At 45.2% G+C, this 25,454-nt stretch overlaps 1 protein-coding gene across 1 annotated transcript in view; it reads right to left on the bottom strand.

Annotated features, from left to right (window-relative positions):
- The window catches only part of Bend7 (BEN domain containing 7), a gene marked incomplete at its 5' end in the record, with an annotated part of 82,371 nt that overhangs the window by 38,468 nt on the left and 18,449 nt on the right, over positions 1–25,454 (bottom strand). Inside the window, 4 exon segments of the mRNA XM_005387164.2 lie at positions 2,179–2,404; positions 13,013–13,281; positions 16,459–16,581; positions 20,861–21,160. Coding sequence (XP_005387221.2) covers positions 2,179–2,404; positions 13,013–13,281; positions 16,459–16,581; positions 20,861–21,160 — 918 coding nt within the window.

Raw genomic sequence — 25,454 nt, 5'->3', positions numbered from 1 at the left:
ATCAGCCTGCCAGGGTGCTGGGATTACAGGGATTATACCCTGCCATGCCAGGGTGTGTAACATACTTTTTCTAATTCTTGCATGACGCTCAGTCTAGATGGAAGACGGTAGAACAAACCCCTATCAATCTACGTGTAATGATCTATTTCATTGTCATCTGTTACTAAGGTAACTGTTCATCATTAAAATGTAACTTGGCCATTTATAGTCCTAATCTCCCAATGCTTTCATCATGTTAATATGTTGTCCTGGAAAAACAAGAAAATGAAAACAACTTCTGTGTCCCAGAAAAACATCAGCAGCCAGGACCTTCCTGTTCTGAGGAGGCCTTGCCTGGAAACGGGCTGGGCTGCGGGCAGGGCCTGGTGGTATCGGTGACCGTTTCTCAAATTCAGCATCACTCTAGGCTGAATCTTTCTTTCTGTGAATGGCAAAGACTGTGGAATCTCTGTAGCTTTTCTTACTTAGTACGACTCAACTGTCTAAGTGAAAAAACTCCGACGATGACAAGAAATTTCCTCCTAATGAAGGCTGGCGTCCTCTGGCCATGGACAAAGGGTGCCTGGTACTTGCTAACTCCATTTAAAACCCAAATTATTTTGTGAAATTAATTGTGAGTTTCCAAGTATCCTTTAAGCACAATTAAATTCATTTAGTCAGTCTGCAAGACAATGGGGAACCGAGGGGGCAGGGCAGGTTCTGGAGCCCGTCCTGCCCCCAGCTCAATGAGCCAGTGAAACCAAGAACAACCCTGTCAGCTATTCTGGTTCTAATTAAGGCCAGATTCAAAATTTCGTTTTCATGATAGTGGTGTTTAGATTTGAGACTTTTTAACATTTTTTTTAAATGACATTTAGATACTTCTGTCTTGTCAGTTATGTTCCTCAGAGTCTGAATAACTAAGGACACTGTAAAACGAAGAACCAGGTGTAGGACGTGGAGCCACAGACAAATGTACCTGCACCAGTGTGGTCATCCTGACACCGCGCACACTGACACACGCTTGAAGCGGGTAACGGGTGGCCCCTCCACATGCGGCAGGACTGCGTGTCCCCCCCGGATGGAGCACACGCGGCCAGCAGTGTGTGCGGCTACACAGCACAGCTTCCCTGTGGGTTCACACAGACTGAAAATGTCTTCAGCCGCACTGAGCCAATACGGCAGCTTCTGAACTTTGGACAGAATTGTTCCACTTTGTTTGCAAAAAAAATCATAACTTTATTCTTGTTCATATCCAAGAATTTAAGGTTTCTGTTTAGTTTTGGGTGGTACTGGGGATTGCACTGAACTACATCCCAGCTACTTTTATTTTTTTGTTAATTTTGAGACAGAGTCAGGCTAAGTCCAGAAGCTGCCCAAGCTGGGCTCAAATTTGTGATCCTCCTGCCTCAGCTTCCTAGAGTGCTGAGATTACAGCCAGGCACCACCACATCTGGCCCTAAAACTTTATGTTAAATGTTATTTTGATGAACTTCTTAGAAATTATTACAAAGCAAAATATTTTCATTTAAAAAGTCAAATATGAGAAAACCTTCTTCTTGGTTCTGTAGCAGTTCAAACTGGCCCCTAAATTATTATTCAACAAATAAACAACACATCACCCTGAAATGCTCAATTCTAGTGGAGTGGGTTGGGGTGGGGAGTTAGTTACAGAGATCACTCCAAGAACCAAGCTGTGGGATAAGCGACCAATGGGAAATTAGATTAGCCTATGTTATGCTTTGTGTCAGAATGTGCCCTCAAAGCCTCATGCAGTCATGGGGTGGGCGTCTAGAGTTTATGATGGGTCCATGGTCCAATGCTGGGATTATGGATGTGAGTGCTACACTTGCCTGGGGTGAGTAGTCTGCACACAATATAAGGGAGGGAAAGAGCCTTGCTCTCTGCCACTCCTCCCTTTTGCTCTTGTTGCTTTGCTATCTTCCAGCACCATGAGTTGTTGCCCTCTGCCATGTGCCCCTCTGCCTTGGAGCCAGCCAAGTATGGACTGAAACCTCCACAAACTGTGAGCTAAATAAACCTTTCCTTCCTTCATTTTGGGTTCTGGGTATTTTGTCCTAGCAATGAGAGAAAAGTAACCAAGACAGCCTCTAGTTAATTATAATTTCCCCTGCACCACTATGGACATGAAGGCAAAACTCAAGAAAGAACCCATAAAAAGAAATGATGCAGACCAACCTTTTATTGCACCCACAATATTTTGGTCTAGTCCTTTCCGGTTGTCATTCAGTCCTCTTTTCCTCTTCCCATTGGGTAAAGAATTAGCCAAAGTCTTGTCATCAAAAAATGCACACACCAGTTTTCTAAACAGAAGGCTTCCTGAGCGAGTGTAGTTTGACAGTATAGAGTCCAGCTGAGATTTAGGCATAAACACGTCAAAGCCTTCGGCAAGTTGCACTTCTGGCTACCGAAAGAACAGAAATATTTTATTAGAACCAAGATTTGAGGCATCTGACTTTGGGAATCAGTACAACAAAAACAACTGCAGCTGACACATCCACATCACGCAGGTATAACACCGTCTGAGCTGTGTGCACCAGGATTTGCAATTTAGAAAACCAGTGACTGCTTTAATTCATGAACAAAATGTTTTAATTCCAACATTAAATCTTATCAGCAGCCATGAGAAAGAGTACTCTGAAAAGCATTCCTGTTCTTACAAATGGTTAGAAAGTCAGGTAGTCATAAGACACTAGAGCTCAGGGGATTCAGCCTTCTGTATGAAACACCCTCTTTTTAACAGAAGGAGCTAAGGCCACAAGAGAGCATAACAAAACTGACCTGCAAATAATCCAGATTAGGGTCTGGTGCATTACTGCTTACACCACTTCCTCACACATTAAAACATTTAACTTCTTTAAGTCCCAAACATGGGACGAGCCTACGGTCTGCGGTTTCTACCACACCAGTGATCGTTATCTATGGAACCACTTTTTCCCCAATGAAAACTTAGGTGAAGTTACAGAAAATACATAAAAATGACGGCAGTTTCCCAGCAAGGTTTATCCACTTCCCGGCTCTACTTTTGGGAAGAAATGCTGAAGCCGTGTCCCTGAGCACCCTAGAAAACCAGTGCGCTAGCCTCACAGCGTCAGGAAATCCCTGACAGGGATACGCGGTCAGAAGACCTACAGCTGCCTTCCAGCTTGGACACCGTCGTGCAGTGATAGAAATCCAGACACATAGCATTCTCTACCAGCATTCCGCGGGTGTCCGCAACTGGCCTTTTCTCCTGCGACCAGCTCACACGCTTTCTGCACAAAGCCTTTCCTGCCTCCTTCTCACCACGGAGGCAGCCACAGTCTACCGTTGTTCATCTGACATAGCCCACAACTGTGTTTATTACACTGTGCAGGGCACGTCCTATGCCTGTAGGGTCTGGCATACAGTAGCACTGCATCCATTCTTATGAAATCAGCAAAATTTTATTCATTCTAATCTAATAAATGACTAAGTCATTTACTATTGGTTATTGCCTAATAATTTTTTTTGTATGCATCTTTTTGAGACAGGGTTTTGCTATGCAGTTCAGGTTGGCCTTGAACTTACTTTGTAGCCCAGGCTGGTGTCAAACTCAGTGTTCCTCCTGCCTCAGCCTCCTGAGTGCTGAGATTACACGTGTGCACCACCACACGCAGCCCTACAACATGACAACTTTAATAGCTCACTATGAAGAAATATAATTGGCAACTTTTATTATCAAAGAGTCAGAAGAACGCTTCATTTCCATAAGCTGTATATACTACCAAAGCTCATTACTAGATGGCATGTGTGCCATTTTACAAACTCGGCGGTACTTTAGGTTTTCTAAATCACATGAGAAATGTGAGGATTGGGATTAATTTCTCTTCTGGAAAATAAGAATTATCATTTTGGTTTTTAAAATGCTCAGCACGTAACAATCTACCTGAAGAGAGCTCAGGGTATAACCTAGACCAGCGATGGTGAACCTTTCCATGATACAAGCAGGCCGGCTTGCATGCGCGCCACAGGTTCGCACAACTGCGCTAGGCTATGTGGATGCCTCAGGAAGGAGCCTGGGCCCTGCCCTTCAAAATGCAGTCTTGACTGGACTATCCTGAAGTCACCTCATTCCTTGGCTGCACTCTGCCTCTCAGTATTTGGTTTCTGAATGCTTGGTAAATATCACCGGAAAAGCAGTGCTGTCAGACCCCCTCAGCCTCTGCATCTTGCTTTCTGGTCAAAGGTCCGGAGAAGAGCTGACGAGAGCCTGCAGCTGAATACCTAATTCCCAGAACAAGGCCGGCACATACCAGGCATTCAAGAAATATTTGCCCAATGATGCAACGTTGAAATATTAGGACTGAATCTTATGATCGTGATCTAAAGATGAAGTTTCATTTATAAACATTTTAATTGGGTATGTTCTATCACCTTTTATTCTAAATGAACTGATCTCTGGTTTTTGCTAAGTGTTCTATCCTATGAAAAGCATTTAAAAAATCCAGGTGTATCTTACAGCAATTTGAAGGACTAAGATGTTACAGAAATGCAAGAAAGGACTCTAACTTATCTCACTCCCATAATCTGGTTTGATTCTGATACCACTAACCAGGCACCCAAAGCTCAGTCACTTGACTTCTGAACTCCCAGAACCTTCCCTTCGATCCATCCTGGGAGACCTGGACCCTGACCTGAGAAACACTGACCTGAATGAGCCACCAGGCAGAACTAACCACTCCTTTCTTCATGAACTCGGACAGTGTGTAAGAAGTAGGCTCACGGGGCTCTCCACTCTGCATTTATTCAGTAGGGAGCTGGCGCTTCTCACCAGGAAGAGCACTCTTCTGTATTCAGCATGCCAAGCACACATGCCAAGCAGTGGATGTCAAATGAGCAAAACACCGTGTCAGATTTCAAGATGACCCACGCAGACCCAGAGCTCTCCTGTCCCTGCATAAAGCAGGGGACTTGCGAGCCTGTGGCTCCCTGGCCGGTTGTTGCAATGCCTTCTGAGAATACTTCAGGTGCTGCTGCAAGAGGAGACGGGGTTCATGGTGCACGCTGAGCACCTCCCGTGGGGACTCAAGGCCGGCTCTGCAGCTGAGACGCACACGCCTCAACACCTGTCACAGGAAGTAGAGGGACGAGTGCCACGAGACAGGCACAGAGCACGGGCTGCTGCTGGCACTCGGCAGGGCAGGGCTGCGGGGCACAGAGGCAAGGGGGCTCCGGGGACAACGGGACAGCATTCTGCAGGGCCTTGACGGTAAGAAGACAGGGGAGAGGGGCTGCTGCGGCATCTGCTGTGATTCCTAAAACCACCTGGAGCTTCCTGTGGAGTCAGGACTCCCTGTGGCATCCTAACAGCGCTGGGGCTCTGAGGTGCGTCCAGGCCAGAAGCTGTCCGCGCCTTCTGTTCCACCTTCTACTGCCGAACACTGTTATTTTCAACTGTCCTTTCCAGACCAAAGGGCCCGAGCTAAGCAGCTCCCAGACACCTCACAAAGGAGTAAGCAGCTTGGTGAGCTGCGGCCGTCAGCAGCAGCCAGGGCAAAGGTAGCGAAGCCCTGTCCCTCCCGCCCTGCCTGGCTGCTTCCTGTTCAGACCTCTTCGCAGACAGGCACGAGTGCCCAGGCTGCCTACCATGTGCCACAGAGCAGCAGCTCCTTAAGAACTGGGTCGTAGCTTTATTTTCCGAAATAGGAAGAGAAATGATGTTAATTAATCTCCAATTGCTACCGTACCTCTTTTATTTCTTCCATCTTATATAAATAATCATACCCCATTACTCCCATATAATCATCCACAACTCTGTACATACATTTACAAACAAGTTAAAACTCTGTAATTGTATCTATATCTTTGCTGGCTGTAAATAAGAGCTCTCTGCCTACGAGTAATAGTTATGACAGAACAAACGCTATTCAAACCAGTATCAGTCACAAAACTAGACTTTCCTGGATGGATTCACTAGTTGAGACTCAAGCCAAGGCAGAGAGCTGATACACTAATGTGCAGAGTTTACTGGTTACTGAAGCAATACAATCTTTTAACGATGACATCCAAATCACAGGGCAAAATTTACAACTCTTACAGTCATCATTCTAAGGGTGCAGAGTCTGAATTCCCGCCGTGCACATAGTCTTCCGAGTACGTCCTGGCTATTTTGGGTCCCTCAGCCATTGTACCGCAGCAGTTACCAAGGTCTGACTTCTCTTAATCTGACCCTCCTCCAGCTTACATGCGTGAGTTCAGCAGGGAGAGGCTGTGTACAGTCCTTACACCCTCAGAAAACGTCCCTGCAGCCAGGCCTGCCCACATTAACTACTTCATTTCTCTGCATTTCAGCGGTGGTCTCCCTTTATCTAGACTCAGGGTTAAAATCTACTTGGACTGAAGGATCCTCCAATCAGGTAAATAAAAGGACTCCCCACCTAAGTCCCTATGAGCGTATCATGGACTCCCCTGTTAATTTAAACAAGCAAAAATGGTAACATACCTTGAAGATCATACAAATTAATCACACAGGGAACATAATCTAGCATACGCTGTTTTATATATGGTATCACCAACACAGAATAATAGTGAAATGTGCAAAAGGCTACAGGTGGTCACTGGGTGAAAGAATAGAAAGAAGTGCAGAAATACTCACATTGAGCATTAGCCCCAGATTTTCAATTGTGAACTAGTGAATTATGCACATAGTTTGCAAGTTCTGTGTTGTGTAACACCCACACTTAGAGGCACCTTCACAGAGTTCTCTGTATGAGATTATGTGGTGGTGAGGGCTAAAAAGGGCAGGCTGCCTAGTAAAGTCTCAGACAGGCTCAGGACTCAACCCTGACAGAAAACTATGGAGGAAGAGCTGGACTGTGGACATGGTGAACTTTTGATTGAAAATGTGAATTAGGACAGGTAAGACTATTTAAAGGATATGAATGCATATCATATACAGCGATTCTTGAGGCTCGCTATTTCTTCAGAAGTATAGTAGATATAAAAAGTAAACCACAATTTATTTAATTTTGCACGTCACCTACTTCTGTTTGATAAAAATTAAAATAATTTCTTATAAATCAGGTCTGATCCGGGTAGACTGACTGTTCCCATTTATTAAACGTGAGGTCAGAAACACAGCCGTGGAGCACCTGAGGCCGGAGGAGGAGGACTGCTCGGGGGCCCAGCCAGCGCGGCTGTTACTGTTACACAGCTCCGAGCGGGTGAGCCTGGGCAATCCCGGTGCCGACGGGCACTACGGCTGCACGGCCTCCATCAAGACCAACACGGCACTGCAAGTTCCGCAGGAAGTAATTTTCTGCTCAGCCAAAAGTTCTACGAAGAAAGGTCATCGATACGCTAGCACGTATTTAATGTTGGGTAGGACAAAACTTAAATCATTGTAAAACCAATTCTTTACAGACTTCTTATTTGATAGAACGAAGAATTTAATTTTAGAAAAGACAATATAATTTGGTCCCTTGAAAGCTTCTTCATGCACCTGCACAAGGAGAGATTCCAAAGCCTCTCAGAGATGCATGTAGCCTCTTCCTTCTCAGGGAATAAATTCAGGACTCTGAAGACAAGGGCTTGATTTATGTTGAAGATGTTTGAGCCAAATGGACGTGGAATATTTCAACACTGTAGTCCAGCTTCTTCCCTCCTAAGACCACTAAAATTGCTCCTCCCGGAAGGATCTGCCCCAGTGTGTCCTTGACCCTGCGGTCCCGCCTCGCCTGCCCCAGGAGACTCCCGGCTGCCTCACCAGGGCTCCCTCCTGCGGGGCCACGGTCCCCGTTGCGAATCTCCCTCCGTGCTCCTTGAAAGGCAGAGACTGTCTCATTCATGTCAGTGCACTCTGGGAAAGAGTGATATGATTAACATTCATTTGCTACTTGCTCTATCTCAGGGCCTCGATGAACACACGACACATTTGCTAATTTAATTCCTACCGTACGGAGCAGCTACCATTATTACCCCCAGTTTGCAGATGCAAAACACAAGGCTCAGAGAAATGAAGTAACTCCAACTACTTTAAGATCATCCACCTAGCAATGAAGCACTGTGAACCCAAGCAGCCTGCATTAGCAGCTCTCTCTAAGCACATGTGCTGCCTCAGTTTAGACGCACCCACAAATAAATGGAAAACTGCTTGCTTTGTTTACCTTACTAGATCTTAGCACAGCATTTAACTATTCAGCTAAGAAGGTCCTGAGAAAACACATTCTCAATTCAGATGCTATTTTTGTTGAAAGCATAAATGTAATCAAATTATTTTAAGAAGAATGATATAAAATAAACATTAACAAAATTATCTTAAACTGATGAATATTCATAGACGAAACTGATGGACATCTATAGATTTATTTTCTGCTAACTTTTACAGTGGTCTAATTCAGGATTACTGAATATTCATACCAACTACAACAAACAGAAAGACATTTTCTACTGTTCTACTCAGCAGGCTGCAGCAGGAGGATCGAAAGTTTCAGCCCAGCCCTGGACAGTTCACTGACTTAGTGGGACCCTGTCTCAAAATAAAAAATAAATAAAGGGCTTGGAGATATAGCTCAGTACTTCCTCAGTTCAATCCCCAGTATCACGCAAACAAAAAAAAATTATGAAAATATTTTGTAAATTGGCCTGAGTATTTCACCAAAGCCAAAGCACCCCCAAAGCCAAACAAAAAGCAACAACTAAACTAGCTTAGGTATAAACCAGTAGGTCCACTACTGAAAAAACAGTGACTCAGGGGCCAGGGTTACAGCTCAGCGGTGCAGTGCCAGCCTGGCAAGCACAAGGTCCTGAGTTTGATTCCCAGTATCAAAAACAAAACAAAAAAGTGCTCTAAGAAATGAGCAACTGTCTTGTTTGAGCACTAGCAGAGAATTGGGCTGTGAATTCACGAAGAAGCATTACACACCGTATTTAAATATGAAATCTGATTTTGGGTTTCTACTCTTCTGTGCAAATTGGGTATGAATTTTATTTAAAGTGCTAATTTAAAAAGGGTCAAAGTCTCCAAAAGAGGAACATTTCTGGCTTCCTTTTTAAAAACATTTTTGTCCACTTGCATCTGTTCAGTCATACGTACAGATCCATGCACTTAAAAATGTTTACATTTGTTCCTACAGAGGTGCTTCGGGAGGACTGCAAGGTTAAAAAAAGACCCAATATTTATTGAGTGCTTAAGATGTGCCAGGCACTGTTCTAAGCACTTTTCAGAGATGGCTGTGTTGAGCTCTCCCCATGAGCCAACCACACCAGGCCAGCAATTGTGCCCCTGCTCCGTGGGGGGGCCTGTGCCCCTGCTCTGTAGGGGGGGCCTGTGCCTCCACTCTGCAAGGAGAGAGCAGCAGGAGGATCAGGCAGGATCGCTTCTGCAGGCTCACACCGCTGAGACCCTTGCCCAGCCGTCCGATCTCATGGCCTGCACCTTTACTGTTTACTTGCCCTAAAACACCTGCTCACCAGCAAAATCACAGCCACAGCCTGACCTCTGGCTCTCCTCCATGCACTGTCGCCCCACAGGCAGTAACTGAGTGTCAGGGACAAGAGCTGTGGCTGAACAGGCCTCGCGAGTGCTCACACAGCGGATGAGGGCAGGGCCTGGTGTGGGAAGCCGGCTCCACCTTTTCTGGTCACGTGAACTTGTGCCGGCTCCTGTACAAGCAGAGCAACAGGAGCACCTCAAGGGTAGGGACGGGATGAAGTCATTTATTTCGCACATGACTATTATAACTACTGGTATGTAGTCCTTGTTCTTGATAGGCTGGGGTGGAAGAGCATGAAGTCATGTGAAAAATTACAGAACACTATAAAAAGTCCTACAAAGGAGGACTGTTCCAACCACACGAAGCCCTGCAGGGGTGGGTGGGTACAAAGAGGAGTAACAGGGGAAGAATAATAACCGGCAGTTAAATGGAGGAAGGGCTTCCGGTTAGCTAAGTGTAGAGCCCACATTTCATTAGTTTATTCTGTATCCTATGCTTCATGCAAACGTAGATCATTTGTCATTTGTAGACTGAATAACATACGCTGAGCACCTCTGATGTGCTGGGCATTGCAGTGTCTCCCACACGCTGCGGATCACTCAACGCTTGACACACTGAGGTACAGACACTTGAGCTGGCTTTGGTTCCAGCTCGGTGTTCTTCTGCCTTTGAGCAGGGAAGACTGTTACCAGTCACCAGGGTGGGTGACCTGCCATGATCCGCAGGCTCCTGCGAGCCCTCATGTTTGCATCTGTCCATGGATATGCTGTACTGCACTGCGCATCGTCCATTTTGTGACGTAAGTCACAATCAAAAAAGGTAACTCAATACACTGTGAGTTTCCTAAAAATTTGCAGTAACTTTTATATGTAAAAAAGCAATAAAGTACAGGTTTGGTATCAGTGTTTCATTGCTGCTGGCACTCATCTTGACCCCGTGCTTTAGGCGTCTAAGGAACATGCTGAGAATACGACACTCTTCCTTCCCACCAGGAGACAACCAGCTTCCACTCACTCTCTCCCTAGCTCAGTGATACTAGCAGCACCCAGTACCAACCTAGTTCTCCACAACAGAAACCTGGTCCCTCTCGCACGCCTCTCTTCACTTCTCTTGTCCTGGCCGCTCCTGGTTGGGCCTCCCCACTGGGCCTGGCTGACCACACAGCAGCGACTCCTCCCGCTCTGGGTCACTGTCTCCTCTCTCCGTCTGTCTGCCACCCACGCAGTTCCAGCCACCACTCTGAAAGGCGGGCAAGATTATCCCTCTACCTCAAACTTGCAGTGGCTCCCTATTGGCCACATCCAGGATCAAGGCTGGAGGCCAGGCCTGGACTGTCCGGATTTTCGCTTCCTGGCCCCATTCTGTTTTACCAAGCCAGCTGGACAGCTGTGCCAGGGACACCGGAGCAGTCCCCCAACCTTACGACTTTGGACGTGACCCTTCCAGCACTGTGGGCTTTCAGGGCCCATATGCAATTCCCATCACAGTTCTCCAAGATAACTCCCATAGGGTTAGAGGCATTATCTCCTCTGGACTCGTGGCTTAGAAATAACAAAAGAACAGAAAGGCATCTAAGTTTGGGTGCCTTTGCAGTGACAGGCCCTTCTCCCGTGAAGTCATCCCCACTCCTCCGCCCCGCGCCCTGGGCAGGCCAGCTCAGGCCGCCCAAGAGCAGGGGCCATAGACAGCACTTGTGCACCCACAGCTGGGACTCGCTGGTATGTTCTCTAGGTTCAGTTCCAGTTCTAGCTGCAGGGAGAAATCAAGTGAATGGGTTGGCTGATGTGAACACAATGTCCAGACAGACACTGTGGAGGAGACAGTGAGGAGACAGTGACCCAGAGCGGGAGGAGTCCCTGCTGTGTGGTCAGAGAACTGTGATGTCCGCTTCTCCTTAGAAGCACGTTGTTCTGCACGGGCGATCCACACCTCCGTTTTCATGGACAGCTCTGAACGCGCTTAAACTAATCATGGACAAGAGGTAAGTTGTTTTATCTAATATGTAAATAAAACCATAACATTGATATTGTGAGGATAATTAAAATGCTAGTCTATTTCACGAACCCACGTAAGGCCTTTATCGATCTCCTTCAAATTATTTCTAAAGTGCAACTGGGGCTTAAAAATTTAAAAAATGAGAAAGTTCAGTTACTAGCATTAGACCAACCCATTTGGGAGATGAATCATACAACTTAATCTATTGATCCTAATATACCAATGCCTACCAGAAAAGCAAATATGAAGGGAAATATGACAGGAAAAAAATTTAAGGAAAATATGAAAGTATGATTAAAAGTGCTCAGAAGCAAATATACCTCACAGAATCATCTGTTTCCAAATACATGACCTTCCTGGGGATTGAATCAGGGCCTTCGTTGCAATACCCATACGATATAATCAAATGTGAAGACTACTTCAGGGTAAAACATTATTAGCATTAGTGATTTTTTAAATAAAATTTTAGTTTAGGTGAATTTTTAATGGCTGCAGCACGTGGTTACACATTTAAAAAATACCCCTCTAAGACAATGGAGTGGATAGAAGTTTAAATTATTTTCTAGTCTAAAAACATCACAGATGATTATTTTTATTCCCTCCCTCCATTACAGACCCAATGTGCATATATGCTATCAAACTGTCTTCCTACAATCTGGAGGAGACACTTTGTTTTTAAATAGCAACGTGTTTTTTACTTAAAATTTAAAAGGCAGGGCCAGATCCCTGTCCTACAGGCCTGTGGGAGCTCTCGGCAGGGCCTTCTGAGACCCTAAGAGATCTGATAATAATGGATCATTCACTCTCGTTTATTTTAAGAACTCTGCCAACAACTCGAGGTTCAAAACGTAAATCTATTTAGGTAAAGACATTGCAATAGAGTACACAACTGCAAGTAGAGCACATTATGAAAGAAATCCGTTTATGGTCCAATGAATATAAAACAGCAAGTCAGACAGATATCTCAGATGTAATCCAGCATCCGGGCCTGCAACAGCGTTCCAGCTATGATATTAAAATAGCAAACCTTTGCCGAGCGTTAACCTATCATTACACCAAGTAAATGGCATGGCTCTGCCACCTAATTAGCAGTGTAGCTTGCATCTATAAAATAGAATTAGCACCACTGCTCTTTTTTTATTATTAGTTTGTGTTTCCAGAAAGGTATGACCTTATCTGTATGCTTCTGTTCATTTATGCCCATCTACAAAGGATTTAATTATGTTCTTTTAGTTTTCTATGCCAAGGAAATTGAAAACTGCCACCCTGAAATTAAAAATGTTAAAGAAATTAGTGAGCAAACTATTTACGCCGCTGCTGCCCCTCTTTCAGAGATAAAGAATGGAACCATGTTTAAACAAATGGAAAGCACACGGGTTTTGGGAAAGAATATTCGAGGCAATGAAATCATTACTAGCCTTCTTTTTCTCTTTCCCACACAGGTATTTTTCAAGTTCTTCTAGTTGTTTTGGGCAGAACTAGCGAAGGGAAAACTGCACTGAAACTATAAACTCCTAAGTGTTACACCAAGTAGAGTCAGCAGCCAGAAGATCTCGACTTACATCTGAGGAAGGCGATTCAAGAACAATGCCAAATCCCAGGACGTGGCTCTGCGCTGCAGACGTGTGCTCTGCGGCTTGGCCCGCGGGCTGCTCCGAGGCCCCTGCTGCTGACTTCTTCTCCACTTCTACCGCGTTAGCCTTCTGCTTCACGGTGCTAGGTTCTGCCGGCTTTGGGGGCACTTTTTTCTTTTTGTTTCTCTTGCGAGAGACAGCAGTTCGCTGGGAGCACATAAGGGAAATTGGGGGTTGTTGTCTGTTTTGAGTTCCAACTGTGAACAATAAACACAAACATGGAACAGGCACTGGTGTCTAACTGAGGAAAACTTACCCCGGGCCCAGCCCTGTCATTTCCAAAGTGACACTGAAGTGAAGCTCCCTCAAGGATAAAGCACATCAAAACAAGTCTTACTCTGTGTCAGACGCACGCTGGGGCACCTTAAAGCCCTCAGCGCAGAGATACTCCCAGGGGAACCTGCTCCTACCGCAGCGGATCACTTGGAGTGATGCGACCGCTGGCTTCAATGGAAGGAAAAGAGCAAGAGCCGTGAAAGAGCGCTGCACCACAACCTCATGGGTCACGTGCCACGTGTAAATAAATGAGAGCTCTGGAACTCAAATTTAGGTGCAGCTGTCCACACTTTCTGGTAAGCCCATTTCAGGAACACTCCAACCGTCATTTGGAGTCAGCCGATCAGCTGCTAACAATCTACAGGTACCAAAGTGGATAAAGATGAAACAATGATAATCCTACAAGGAAGACTGATAAAAGAGACACGGTTTGGAAGGGTTCTGTAATAGGGACCAGCAGGCATGTGCAGAATGCCTGTTAGTCACTGAAGCGGGCCCCGCAGGGCCTTCCTCATCAGATCCTCTGCACACCCACCCTCTCCAGGGCGCAGTGCCAGAAGGGTTAGACCAGGCTGCTTCGCTAGACTAGTTTTACACAGCTGAAAAGTCAAGCAGAGTAGTAAAGTCTAGAAGCAGCCTGAGTTCCAAAGTGAAAAGCACAGCACAAGGACTAAGCGTGCACAGTGACACACACTTCAAGAATCCCAGCTGCTAAGCGCAGTTCTCACACGCGCCCTCTGAGAAGCACTGCTTCCAATGGAACACGAAGCAGGGAAGTATGGCTTGAATTTGCACTGAATTCCCTTGTATTAATAAGGTTTCCTAAATGCATATGACCACAGGATATGCTTGCTTTTTGACAGAAAGGAACCTACAAATACAAGCCAAGAAAAACAAATGGTCTTCAAAGTCACATGCACACAAGACATATCCTTTGACTTATTTCAGTCTGAAAATAAAGAGTATTTACACTTTGATCCTGACAGTTTCATCTCCAGGCAGGAAGGAAATTTAAAAGTATTGGACACAAAGTACCTGAAAAACCAACTTGTGCGAACAACCGTTCATGCAGTAGTGAGTCTCACTGGTGCTCGACGTTAGTGGCACACGAGAATCACTAGTTTTTTTTTAAACAGCCAACTCCAGTGCCTCAACCCCAGCTCCGCAAGCGCAGGGGAACATCCAGGGCCGGCCTGGCAGCAGCACTCTGCTAAGCTCCTCAGCGACTGCGTGCACCCAGGCTGAGAACTGCTCTTGTTCTACCCACGTGTCCTCCAGGCCAGGACTGTCCTGTCTCCAGCCTCAAACGGGCCAGGGAGGCAACGACCTAGAGCAGCTCTAACTTCTCCATACCCAGGTAAAAGGACGTTTTCGACTTAAAGAACACAGGGAGTATCTGACTGTTGCTTTTCCTTTTGAAAATCTAGACACGGCTCAAGTTTCTGGCACCCAGACCTTGCTGCTTGACCCTACTCCTTGTCTTGTCCCTCAGATAAAGGTGAACCTTTCAAAATATAATTCAAATCTAAGTTCTTACTAGTAATGAGACTGAGATAAATCTACTCCACACAAGTTCTTCTCGGTTTAAGAAAATTAAAGGAGTCATTTATTTGGTTTATCCTTTATGCTATCCATCGCTCCGGAATCGTTTACTTTCCTAATCTGCAAAGGCTGAGAAAGGAACACATGGTGACAAAGTGGCATTTACTTAATAGATTCTAAAAAGGCTTCAGCCAAGGATTTAAATGGTTGCAATTTGTAGTTTGCCTTTTCAGTAGTAAGGAGCTTAAATAACAAAATAAATCATTACAATTTCACATGCATATTTTCTTAAATACAACAAATTCTCACTCCGAGAAAAGAATCTGTACATAGTAAAGCAACCTTTCTTTCTGAGGCCCCTCTCTGAGAGACGCTAACCTTTGCCGGGCTAAGAGGAGAACAGACTATTGTGGTGAAATAAGGTGAATCAAATGCTTACTGACCTGAGCAAAATGTTGGTTTTTGCCTTGGGATAACACCAAGCTTAGTACTTACAAACATGTTGCTGTTCAGCAAGTCTTTAGCTCACCTTACTTTAATATGATCTTCAGTGACTGATACAGCTACGTATTAAGCTTTTTATATCAAAATCAGGGCATCAGGACTTTACCAGAACTCACTCAGTGGCACCACGACCAACTTCTGAATGCCAGATGATCAGAGGGTAGGCAGGCCAGGCTTGAGGGGCCTATGCGGTCTGTTCTCCTGCCTCACCCCAACTAACACCAAGCAGCAGTTCCCCCGACAAGAGGAAGGACTTAATAAGATGATTTATTATTTCTTGTACCTGTGTCAAAAATACCTGTTTTCCCCCTAATTGTGGAGATGAGAAAATGAGCCGCTCAAGGAAGACCTGGACCTCCAGACAACACCACTAATGAGACAGCTGCTGCTGGCGTCACACCTTCCAGAGTTATTTATGCTTGCCGTCTCGTTTTGATTTGGGAAGAATCCTGTGAGTTGGGTTTAAAGCTCCATTGACAGGCAAAACCGAGATGCTCAGGAGAAATGGGGTGTCCACCCCCCAATGTGAATCCTTTACCTTTCTGTTCTTTACCTCACCCAGCTACAGGGGGAAAACGCCTGCAGTCATGAAACGCCAGAGACAGACAAGGTGTCTGGAAGCCTCTCTGGCTGTGGGAAGGAAGGAAAAGCCGGAAGTGGAACCTGAGGCTCCGCACTTCTCGGTGCTAACGTCCAGGAACATCGTCCACAGTGAGACTCACGCTTCCCAAAGGGCTTTTCTACAGCGCTTGCTCCCTGATTTGACCAACTGACCTTTGCAAAGTACTGGGAGGGCATGGTATGAAGCATACTGACTACATGTATATGAGGACACAAATAGTACTAGGGGCGATCCAAATTTTCTTGATTTGCTAAGGAAAAAAAACCCCATAGCGTCACAGAAAAAGCCGAGAGAATGGATTCTCAAAAAGGCACAGCAAGACAGCAAGGTGGGAAGGATTCCGTAACAAAGGCACAAAGAAGATACCAACGGAAGATACCAAATATGTGGTAACAATCAAAGGCCCCTCGCAGAGGCCTGGTCTTTGTACCTGCTTGGAGCTGCATTAGTTTCCGCATGGTCTTGAGCTCTTGGAGAATGGCCTGCAATGTTGACTGGCAGTTACAAGTACAGCAGTTTGATCCAACTGACGAATTCGCCACCGGAAGTTCTCCTGAGCATGAGAGAAAAGAATGACATGCACCCAAGAAAAAAAAAATTATAGATGGGGAGGGAAGACGGCACCTTAGCAGGATTCTGAGCTGTGTGCAATTGGCGTGAACCTATGCCCGAGGAGAACACAGCCAATAATTCTCACAGCCTGGACTGCGGGGTGTGCTCTATCTGATTATCTGACTTCTATGGGGCAAGGTGCAGGCTGTGTCACAGGAGACCGCACGCAGGCCTCCCTGCTGTCGGACTGGTTATCTCAGGTAACAACACCCCAGGAAGTCACCACGAACACACTCGTGCTGGTGTGCACAAAACAAAACACCCCGCCACCTCTAACTCTGATGCCAGACTTTCAGAACAACTGGTCTCCGTATCATTATCACTGTTCATATTAAGAATTGAGAGTCGATTAAAAAGAGTTGGAATAGGTGGCATATAATTTCATAAATGAAGACCTGGGACCACAGGGACACGCAGGGACACGCAGGGAATTCCCTCAGGGCGGCTGTGCAGGGCGGGAGAGGCAGGGAGCAGCGGAGGAGTAGAGCTCCTCTCCTGAATGGGCCAGAGGGTGTTTGTTGGTGGGCGCCTTTCCCCGGCTTCACGGAGCTGGTCCTCCTGCATCTCTGCCGCTCCTGCCTCATACCTTCCCACTGCCACCGCCACAGTCTCTCTATCGCTGTGTAAATTCGGTGCATTTTTCTTGAGTAACATTATCCTGTTCTGCTTGCCTTACCCGTAAACAAATATCCCCATATTGCCCTGGGATCAAAAGGCACAGGGGAAAGGGCTCTGGCGGCTCTGCCCGATCCCTCCAGGGCCAACGTTCACCATCATAAAATGCAGCAGTGAAAGACACAGCTACCACTGTTAGGTTGGCAAGGTAAGTTGTACAGTTTTGTCCCAATGACACGCCTTCCTGTACACGGGCTGTCACGTACATCTGTAACACGCACTATGTGCAGATAATGCAGAAAAGTTCACCATCACCAACTACAAAATGCTTTTAGCACAATTATTTACATCCAAGGCTGTACCACACTTAGATGTGACAGCTTTAAACCTGCAAATGATTCCGGGGAAATATCAACAGTCCCAGTTACATAGAGGTAGGCCTTGAACCATGGGAACTATGTGGAGGTTAGGGGCATCAAAGCTCTTTGCCATCAAAAATTCACAGATTTCCTATCATCTTGTTCTGAATTTCTGTATCGTTTTTTACAGTTTTTGTGTTGTTTTCTTTTTGTCTTTATTATTGTTATTTTGTTACATTTTTTTCTCTTTAAAATTAAAAAAAATCCACAATGAACTACACTTATTTTTTCTTTTCGGGTGTTGAGGATTAAATCCAGGGCTTTTGCAGTGAGCCACATCTCTTGCTCCCCCCACCCCATTTATTTTGTGAGACAGGGTCTCGCTAAATTACCAGGCTTGGTATGAATTTGAGATCCTCCTGCCTCAGCTTCCCAGACTGCTGGGATTACAGGCATGCACACCACATTGGGTGGAGAACTTCTTTTTTTATTTTAAAGAGAATAAAAAAATAAAGACAAAAACCCAATAAAAAACAGTACAGTGGGTCGGGATACAGCTCAGTGGCATAAGCGCCTGCCTGGCAAGCGCAGAGTTCGATTCTCGGTACCAAAAAAAAGAAAAAAACGTACAGAATTTCAAAAGAAGATGATAGGAAATTAGTAATGGTTGTTATACTGCACATTGTCATCTTCAAAGTAGTTGTTCAGATTACCAGACACAGGCATGCAAAATTGATCAAACAGTTAAGCATTAACTGTTTCTTTCAATAAACCAATAGAAATTAGTAGTACAATTATCTTAGCTATCTGGTGTGTGCATATATATTTTTTTTCCCTTCCTTCTTTCTCTCTCTTCTCCTTCCCCCCACCCCAGCTGTTCTTTCCTTTTGAGCCGTTTGGGTGGTGGACCTCTAAGCACAACTTTCGATCCTCTGCAGCAGCAACACGAGATGGCGGTGCATGGCTCCCACTAGTGCAGTCTGTACAGCTAGTCACCTTCCGCGGTGACGGTGTCATGCTGTGCCCTGGCATTTGCTCCTGTCTCAGCTGAGAGTGGTATCATGCATAGTCTACATGTGTGTGCGGAACTTTTGATACATTTAAAAACTGTAATAGATTTGTGTATGTTTATGGCAGTACATGATAAAACATTATTACCTATAGACATTTTGTGTATTCACGACATATATAACTTTTTCCTCAATTTTCTCTCTATTTCTGGTTATGAGGTTCATCTGAGAACCTGTTTTCCTAAACTGTGATAAATCTCAAGCAAAACTTCTCAAAGTGGACCTGCCCCACTCAAATCCATGTTATTCGAGGGTCAACTGTGTAATGTGTTTTTATTGAACGTATGCAAGCAGTAAGCACAAAAAGGTCTATATTGAACAGAGGGGGAAGAATTTATGGTGTAATCTGTGTTAACATTAGTAACACTCTCCAAGTCAAATCCACCGCCCTTGCCGTGTGCTGGAAAGCGGGACACTTGTCACCCAAAGATTATCCACACACACCCGAAGCATCTCACTTTCCTGACCATCACTTTGATGGCAGGAGAGTGAGGCGGGCTTGAGGATATCCCTCGGCACTACTCCAAGTGCTGTCCTTGTCATTTCTGGAGGACAAACCGATCTTTCTTGGCTCATTATAAATCACTTTCTAATTTTAAAGAGAAAGGACTATTTTATGGAGGAGCCTTTAAAGAGCCATCTCGGCAGGAAGATGCCAGCCTGCGAACCTGACACAGGGGAGGAGAGACGCGGCTGTGTCTGGGGTCCTTGCCGTCTCCTCAGTGTGTCGGGAAGGTTTTTCCAGCCCCTGAACTGGTTGTGTTTAAAGAGAAAAAACAAATCAAGACTTCTTTTTCTTAAAGGCTATCATAAAATGAAAACAGACAGAAAAAAATCTTTTAACTTTTCAAGGAAGCTCAAAATGTCTTATTTTTTTCCCTTGTACTGTGCAAAAACTATAGATCTGCACATCTGTAGGTAGTTTACAAAACAATGTTCAGTGTCGCTGGATAGAAAATTAATACGACCAAGAAAAGCACCAATAGTTTTTTCCTTAAGCTTTGAAAATGGCTGTCATTTTTTCCCCCTTAGCAATTAGAGACTTTAAGGAAATCTTATTTTAATAGAATACTTTTCAGTGCTAATGAGGCAAGTTAGAAACACAGTCCTCGGGTTCAGTGCTAGAACGGGAGCATTAAAGAGGGGAGTTCTGCAAGATGTGAGGTTACCAGCCCTCCCCTAACTAGCGCTCTTACTTTTCTCACGATGAGGTGACACGAGAGAGTCAAAAAACACTGTGAATATTTAAATTAAAAAATGTATTACAGTAAAAGACACACTGCCACTAATCCTCTTCAAAATATTCCCCCATATTTTCCACACACTTATCCTATCATTCTTGCCATTTTCAGAAGAGCTCTGGAAATTTTCTTTTGTGAGTGTCATTAGCTGCACTGTCATAGCTACTTCAATGTTCTGAAATGATTCAAAACACTTACCTTTCACCATTCTGACTTTAGGGAAGAGCCGGAAGTCACACAGTGCCAGATTCATTGAATAAGATAGATGAGGACACATATGATATTTTATGGGCCTGCCTTTCCATTGGTGCCAATCAGCTACAAGATTCACCATACTTTTAATCATACCTCATACAGACACTCATGAAAGAGGGTTCCAGAACTGCTTCAGAAAGTGGCCAGAACAATGGGGTAAGTGTGTTTGAAGCAAGGGGCAGTATCTTGAGGGGATCAATGACAATGTGTCTTTCACTGCAATCAATTTTTTGAAGGTTTAAACACTGACTGTACGTTGCGATCACCTCCCTGTCAGTGAAGGAGTAAGCAAGAGGATCTACTGTACGTATTTGTAATACAACACGCAGTGGGGCAGATTCTTTTAGTGATAAGGGGAGCTGTTTATGCCCTAACCTCTCCTGTGACAGCTATGTATCAGCAGATGATAGTTTTAACTTCTTCAGGGGCTGAAACCTCCACTGGGAAATCCTCACTTAGGACATAGAACCTCCACATCTCCTCATTCTCAGTTCTAGGAGTTTACTATACTCCCACACTTTCCTTCATGTTTCCCCTGTTTTCAGAAATAACTCCGCGCAAGTGAGCAACTGAGCAAGAGTCCAGTGCAGTGATCTCAAAGAACAAACCAAGTATTTAGAAGCAAGGCAAGCCAGCATAACTCCCCACAAGGACCTTCTGAAAGTCTGAGGAGAACATACCGTTGGAGCTTGCAGCAGCGTGGGGCTGACTCTGGAAGGTTCTAGAACGGGTACCATACTGCCCTGAGAACTGCCCGCTTTGGGGTGGCGGCTCATTCCACACTCGTGAGGAAGCGGGGAGGCTCTGAGGGGCCTCTGCAGAGGAGTTTGAACGCTGAGGCCAGACCAGATCCAGGTCCTGGGGTTCTTCTTTTAATTTTTCCCCTTCTTTGCCAACGCGCTGGTAGATCCTCCCAGTGCTGTCATTCAGTAATCTTCTCATCCCTGTAATTTGCTTTTTAATTTCCATGCTTTCATCTCCTAATGGAAACAAGGCCAAAGTTAGCATTGGAAATCAGCACAAAGAAAAAACAGGCCACTACGAAACAACGAAACAGAACAACCCTCCTTTGGAAATGGGCAAGAATACTGACTTCGTAAATTGAAGCAATTCATAAAAATGAAAGGCAGGAAAACTGGCTATGGTCTGAAGACTTCACGCAGTCCGGAGGTGTCTCACGTTCATCTCCTTCCGGCCAGGCTCTTCTTGGTGTGTGTCACTGGGGACACATTCGATCCCTCCCTGGACGCACTTTCTTACAGTATTACAAGAAAATGAGCTGAGACAAAGGCAAGGACGGGTGTGAAGGGCAGGGTCCTCCGCCCAGCTGGAGCCATACAGAGGCGTGAGGGGATCAAGGCCAGGCAGGTAACCAGCACAGACGGCTCCGGTCACTCGTGTGTTAGCGCGGAAGGCTGGCGCCCAGAGAAGAACGCAGGCTGTCTGCTGGGACAGGAGCTTTCCAAGAATGGCTACAGGGCACGTCGGAGCGCTACTGACGGCAGATGTCCTCCAGGAAGACGTCACGTTCAGAGAGGACAACAGGACACAGAGAGACATGCTAAGTGCTAAGGAGGACTGTGCATTTCCAGTGCCCGGCCTCTATCACACCACCCTCAGGGGGCCCCTGGGGTCCCACCTACGCTAGCTAACCGGCCAGACAGGCACCGGATGTGTGGAATGTGGCCTCCCCACTCTGTACCAGACCCACCACCCAGCCCTGCCCAGCCCCAACCGCCTGCCCCTTCCCCTGCAAAATCTCTGTAACTTCATGCAAAGGCAAAAGACTGTTTCTAAACCCACTTCACCTAACACCGACTTTTTAAGATCATGGTAAAATACGCATAACATGAAATTCACCATCTCAACCACTTTTAATGCACAGTCCCGTAAAGTACATTCACACTATTGTGCAACCAATCTAGATATCTTTTTACATCATCTTCTTTATTAAGACTCTTTTTCAGCCCGGTGTAGTGGCACATGCCTGTAATTCTAGTACTTTGGGAGGCTGAGGCAGGAAGATCTCAAACCCATCATGGACAACTGGAGAACCTATCTCAAAATTAAAAAAAATTTTAAAAAGGGCTAGGAATATAGCTCACTGTGAAAGTCCTGGGTTAAATTCCCATACTGCCAACCCCCTGCAAAAAAAAAAAAAAACAAAAATCAACAGCACAACAACAAAAAACAAGATTCTTTCTCCCTTATGGGATTTTTTTATTTATTTTTTTATTTTTTTGGTTTTTCTCCGGTACCGGGAACCGAACTCACGACCTTGCGCTTGCCAGGCAGGTGCTTTTGACGCTGAGCTAAATCCCCAGCCCCCCTTATGGGATTTTTTTAAAAACTAAGGTATCTCTACACCAGACTGAGGACACTTCCTAAACAAGATGACTATAAGACTGTACAGACAGGAAATGTTTTCATCGTCTGGGAGCCATTTCAAACATACTGTCTTTTTTTTCTGCAGTGCTGGGAAAGGAAGCCAGGATTTGCACATGTTAAGCAACTGTTTTGCACGGAGCTCCCCAGCCCGACGGTATCTTTTAAACTGTGCACTGCCAGTGTCTTCGCAGAAATGAAAAGACTCGCTTTACTTTCTTCCTCTAACCTGGGCATTAAAAGTCCAGGTATGTGTTCCCATTCATGAGTCACTCTACTCAATGCCTCAAATTTAGACTAGGAGAAAAAGAAAAGGACAAAAGAAAATGTCCATTAAGAGAGCATAGCTCTTGCAAATAAATGTATAGCATAGTATTTTAATATACTTGGCGTCATATAATCTAGACTTCTCAGTAGAACTAGTAATTGCACAAGAACCTAGCTATTTTGTATTACCTAGTTAGATATTTAGCTTACTGATATACGTATCACATTAGCAGATACTGTGTAGAGAAATTTTACACACTATTTTAAGATAAGGCTCTTCAATTTGGGGGGAGTAGACACTGCGGATGGACCCTAGAGCTTTGCTCATGCTAAGCGATACTCTACCACTTAACTATTCCTCCAACCTCTACAACTTTTTTTAAAAACGGTTATAAAAATACTAATTCTATCTTTAATATTAAACACTGGCGAATACAAAAAAACCACAGATTTCCAAAGTTACAATATTGTTAAAGGTTGGCATATGCCTCAGAGGAAAAATATCTGAATTTGTAATAAAACTATTTCCACTTCAAACACCAGTGAAGATTATAGCAAAGAAACAATAAATCATATTCCAGATTGTATGAGAATAAACGAGCAAGCATGTTTTAAATAATACAAAGTCAGCAACTCTTACACCGTCCTCACAGTGCCTGGGAGCAGGGTGCGTCTGGAGGGGCTCGGGCTAGTCTGGAAGACAGAGCTCCAGTCACACACCCTCCTGGCCAGGCAGCCGCACCGCGGGACAGAAGCAGGGCTTCCCTGCACTTTTCACCCTCTGTTCTCTGACCAGGCCCAAGGCACAAGCAGGCTGCACAAAGCCTGCTCGTCACTGGCAGGGCTGCTGACTGCCTCTTCTCGTACCCAGGGCCCCCCGGAAGGAGCTGCCCTCAGCCAGGCCACGCAGGCCCGAGTCAGTGGGACTCTCTTCTCCAACCTGATGCGTCATTACAGGAGAGGGGATGCTGAGTCATCCTACAGAACCCAGAGGTGTGGGTGCTGAGAGCAGGCAGGCAGGCTGGGGGCAACTGCCCGGACAGCAGAGGCGAGCAGGCATGGTGAGGAAGCCGGGCCGTGACCCTGAGGCCTGGACTCGCTTCTCAGCTGCACTTAACTCGCCACTGGCTCTCAGACAAGTCACTCTGTATCCTCGGACTTCAGCTTCCTGAATCTGAGCCAGGCCTGTGCTAGTCAGAACCAAACCAAGAAATATGCAGAAGCAGTGTAAGAGGAACATAGGCTTCTCAGCCTCTAAGGCGTTAGCCAAGACTCTTCACTTTGCGGGGAGCAGACACTGCAGATGGATCCTAGAGCTTCTGGAAGTCACATGTGTCCACAGGAAAAGTGGCTTATTCCATCACAGTGGAACCCAAACTCTAATCTTTAAAAATGGCAGAAAGGATGAGATTGAAACGTTAGTTTAATTTTGTGTCTTTCTAGTTCTAATTAGAGTCCTCTCTATTAGAAATATTTAGAAAAGTAAACAATTAGGAGCAAGACGCTATCCAGAAAAGTAAGATTCTACCAGGTCACCTGTGCGTTTTTTCTGACTTCTTTCCACACTTTTCTATGTTTTCACTTATGCACAACTCCTAGAACTTAAATTAATTTTGGAAAAACAAAGAGAAATGTTACTTTAACAAAGCTGAGCCATGTGGCTGCTTTATTAGTAAAGCAACCTTAACTGAATTCCTCTTATGAGTTTTGTAATTATACTCCATGGACAGGGTCTAGAGAAGAATGCAGGCTGAATTCTACTCCTTCGTCAATGTCAGTACTGTCACTTTCCTTTACATAAAAAAATTTACATGCTACAGAGTCTCGCATATGTGGTAAGTATGAGGGCAACAGACAGGTCACCACAGAGAATCTGACTTAACTTCACAAGGATACACCACGCAGAACCTTCACAGCCTTGGGCAGTAAGAGACAGCCACGAACAGGGACAGTGGTTGTACACACACGGCACGTGTGCCTCTGTACCTGTCCTGTCATTATGAAGACACACGAAGAACAGTTACTGCATCTTCATCCCACATATGACCTGGTCTTGGTGTATACAGAAGCACTCCGTAAGCCTTTCTCAAGTAAGTGTAAAAGAACTGGCTTATCAAAGACATAATGAAATCCAACAGAATTAAGTGCAACACCAAAGTAGTAAACAATCTATTAATGCAAGAGTGGAAAGGTATTGGAAAGAAACTAGTCAACAAACATTTTATGGAGCACCTCTGAGGTTCCAAAAATACAAAGATCACTGGACACAACTGAAGGCACTCCTCTCCAAAGCTCTCAACATCTTTTACCCAAATCCCTCTACACGGATTTCCTGCTCTGAAAATGGTCCTGACTGTGCAGAACCTACCGATCCCGATTCCCTTCACTCTCGAGAACTAGTCAGGTACTCGAAGAGTAAAGGGCCCTGCCATTCGCAGGTGATACTGTCTGCTTCCTTCCTGGGCTAAGGCCCAGCTCTTCCTGGAGGACACTGCCTCACCTGCACGGTATTTATCCTCCCGCCCCGAGGACGATGTGAATGTGGGCAAGAGTGAACTTGGGTTTCTTCTGGCCGCTAAAATCCCACTTCTCCTGCCTCAGGAAGGAGCTCACAGAGCCGTG

Source organism: Chinchilla lanigera, unplaced genomic scaffold, assembly GCF_000276665.1.
Source record: "Chinchilla lanigera isolate Chin_1 unplaced genomic scaffold, ChiLan1.0 scaffold00028, whole genome shotgun sequence".
In the NCBI taxonomy this organism is placed as follows: Eukaryota; Metazoa; Chordata; class Mammalia; order Rodentia; family Chinchillidae; genus Chinchilla; species Chinchilla lanigera.
The sequence above is the reverse complement of the archived record's forward strand: the minus strand, read 5'-3'. Positions and strand labels throughout refer to the sequence as shown.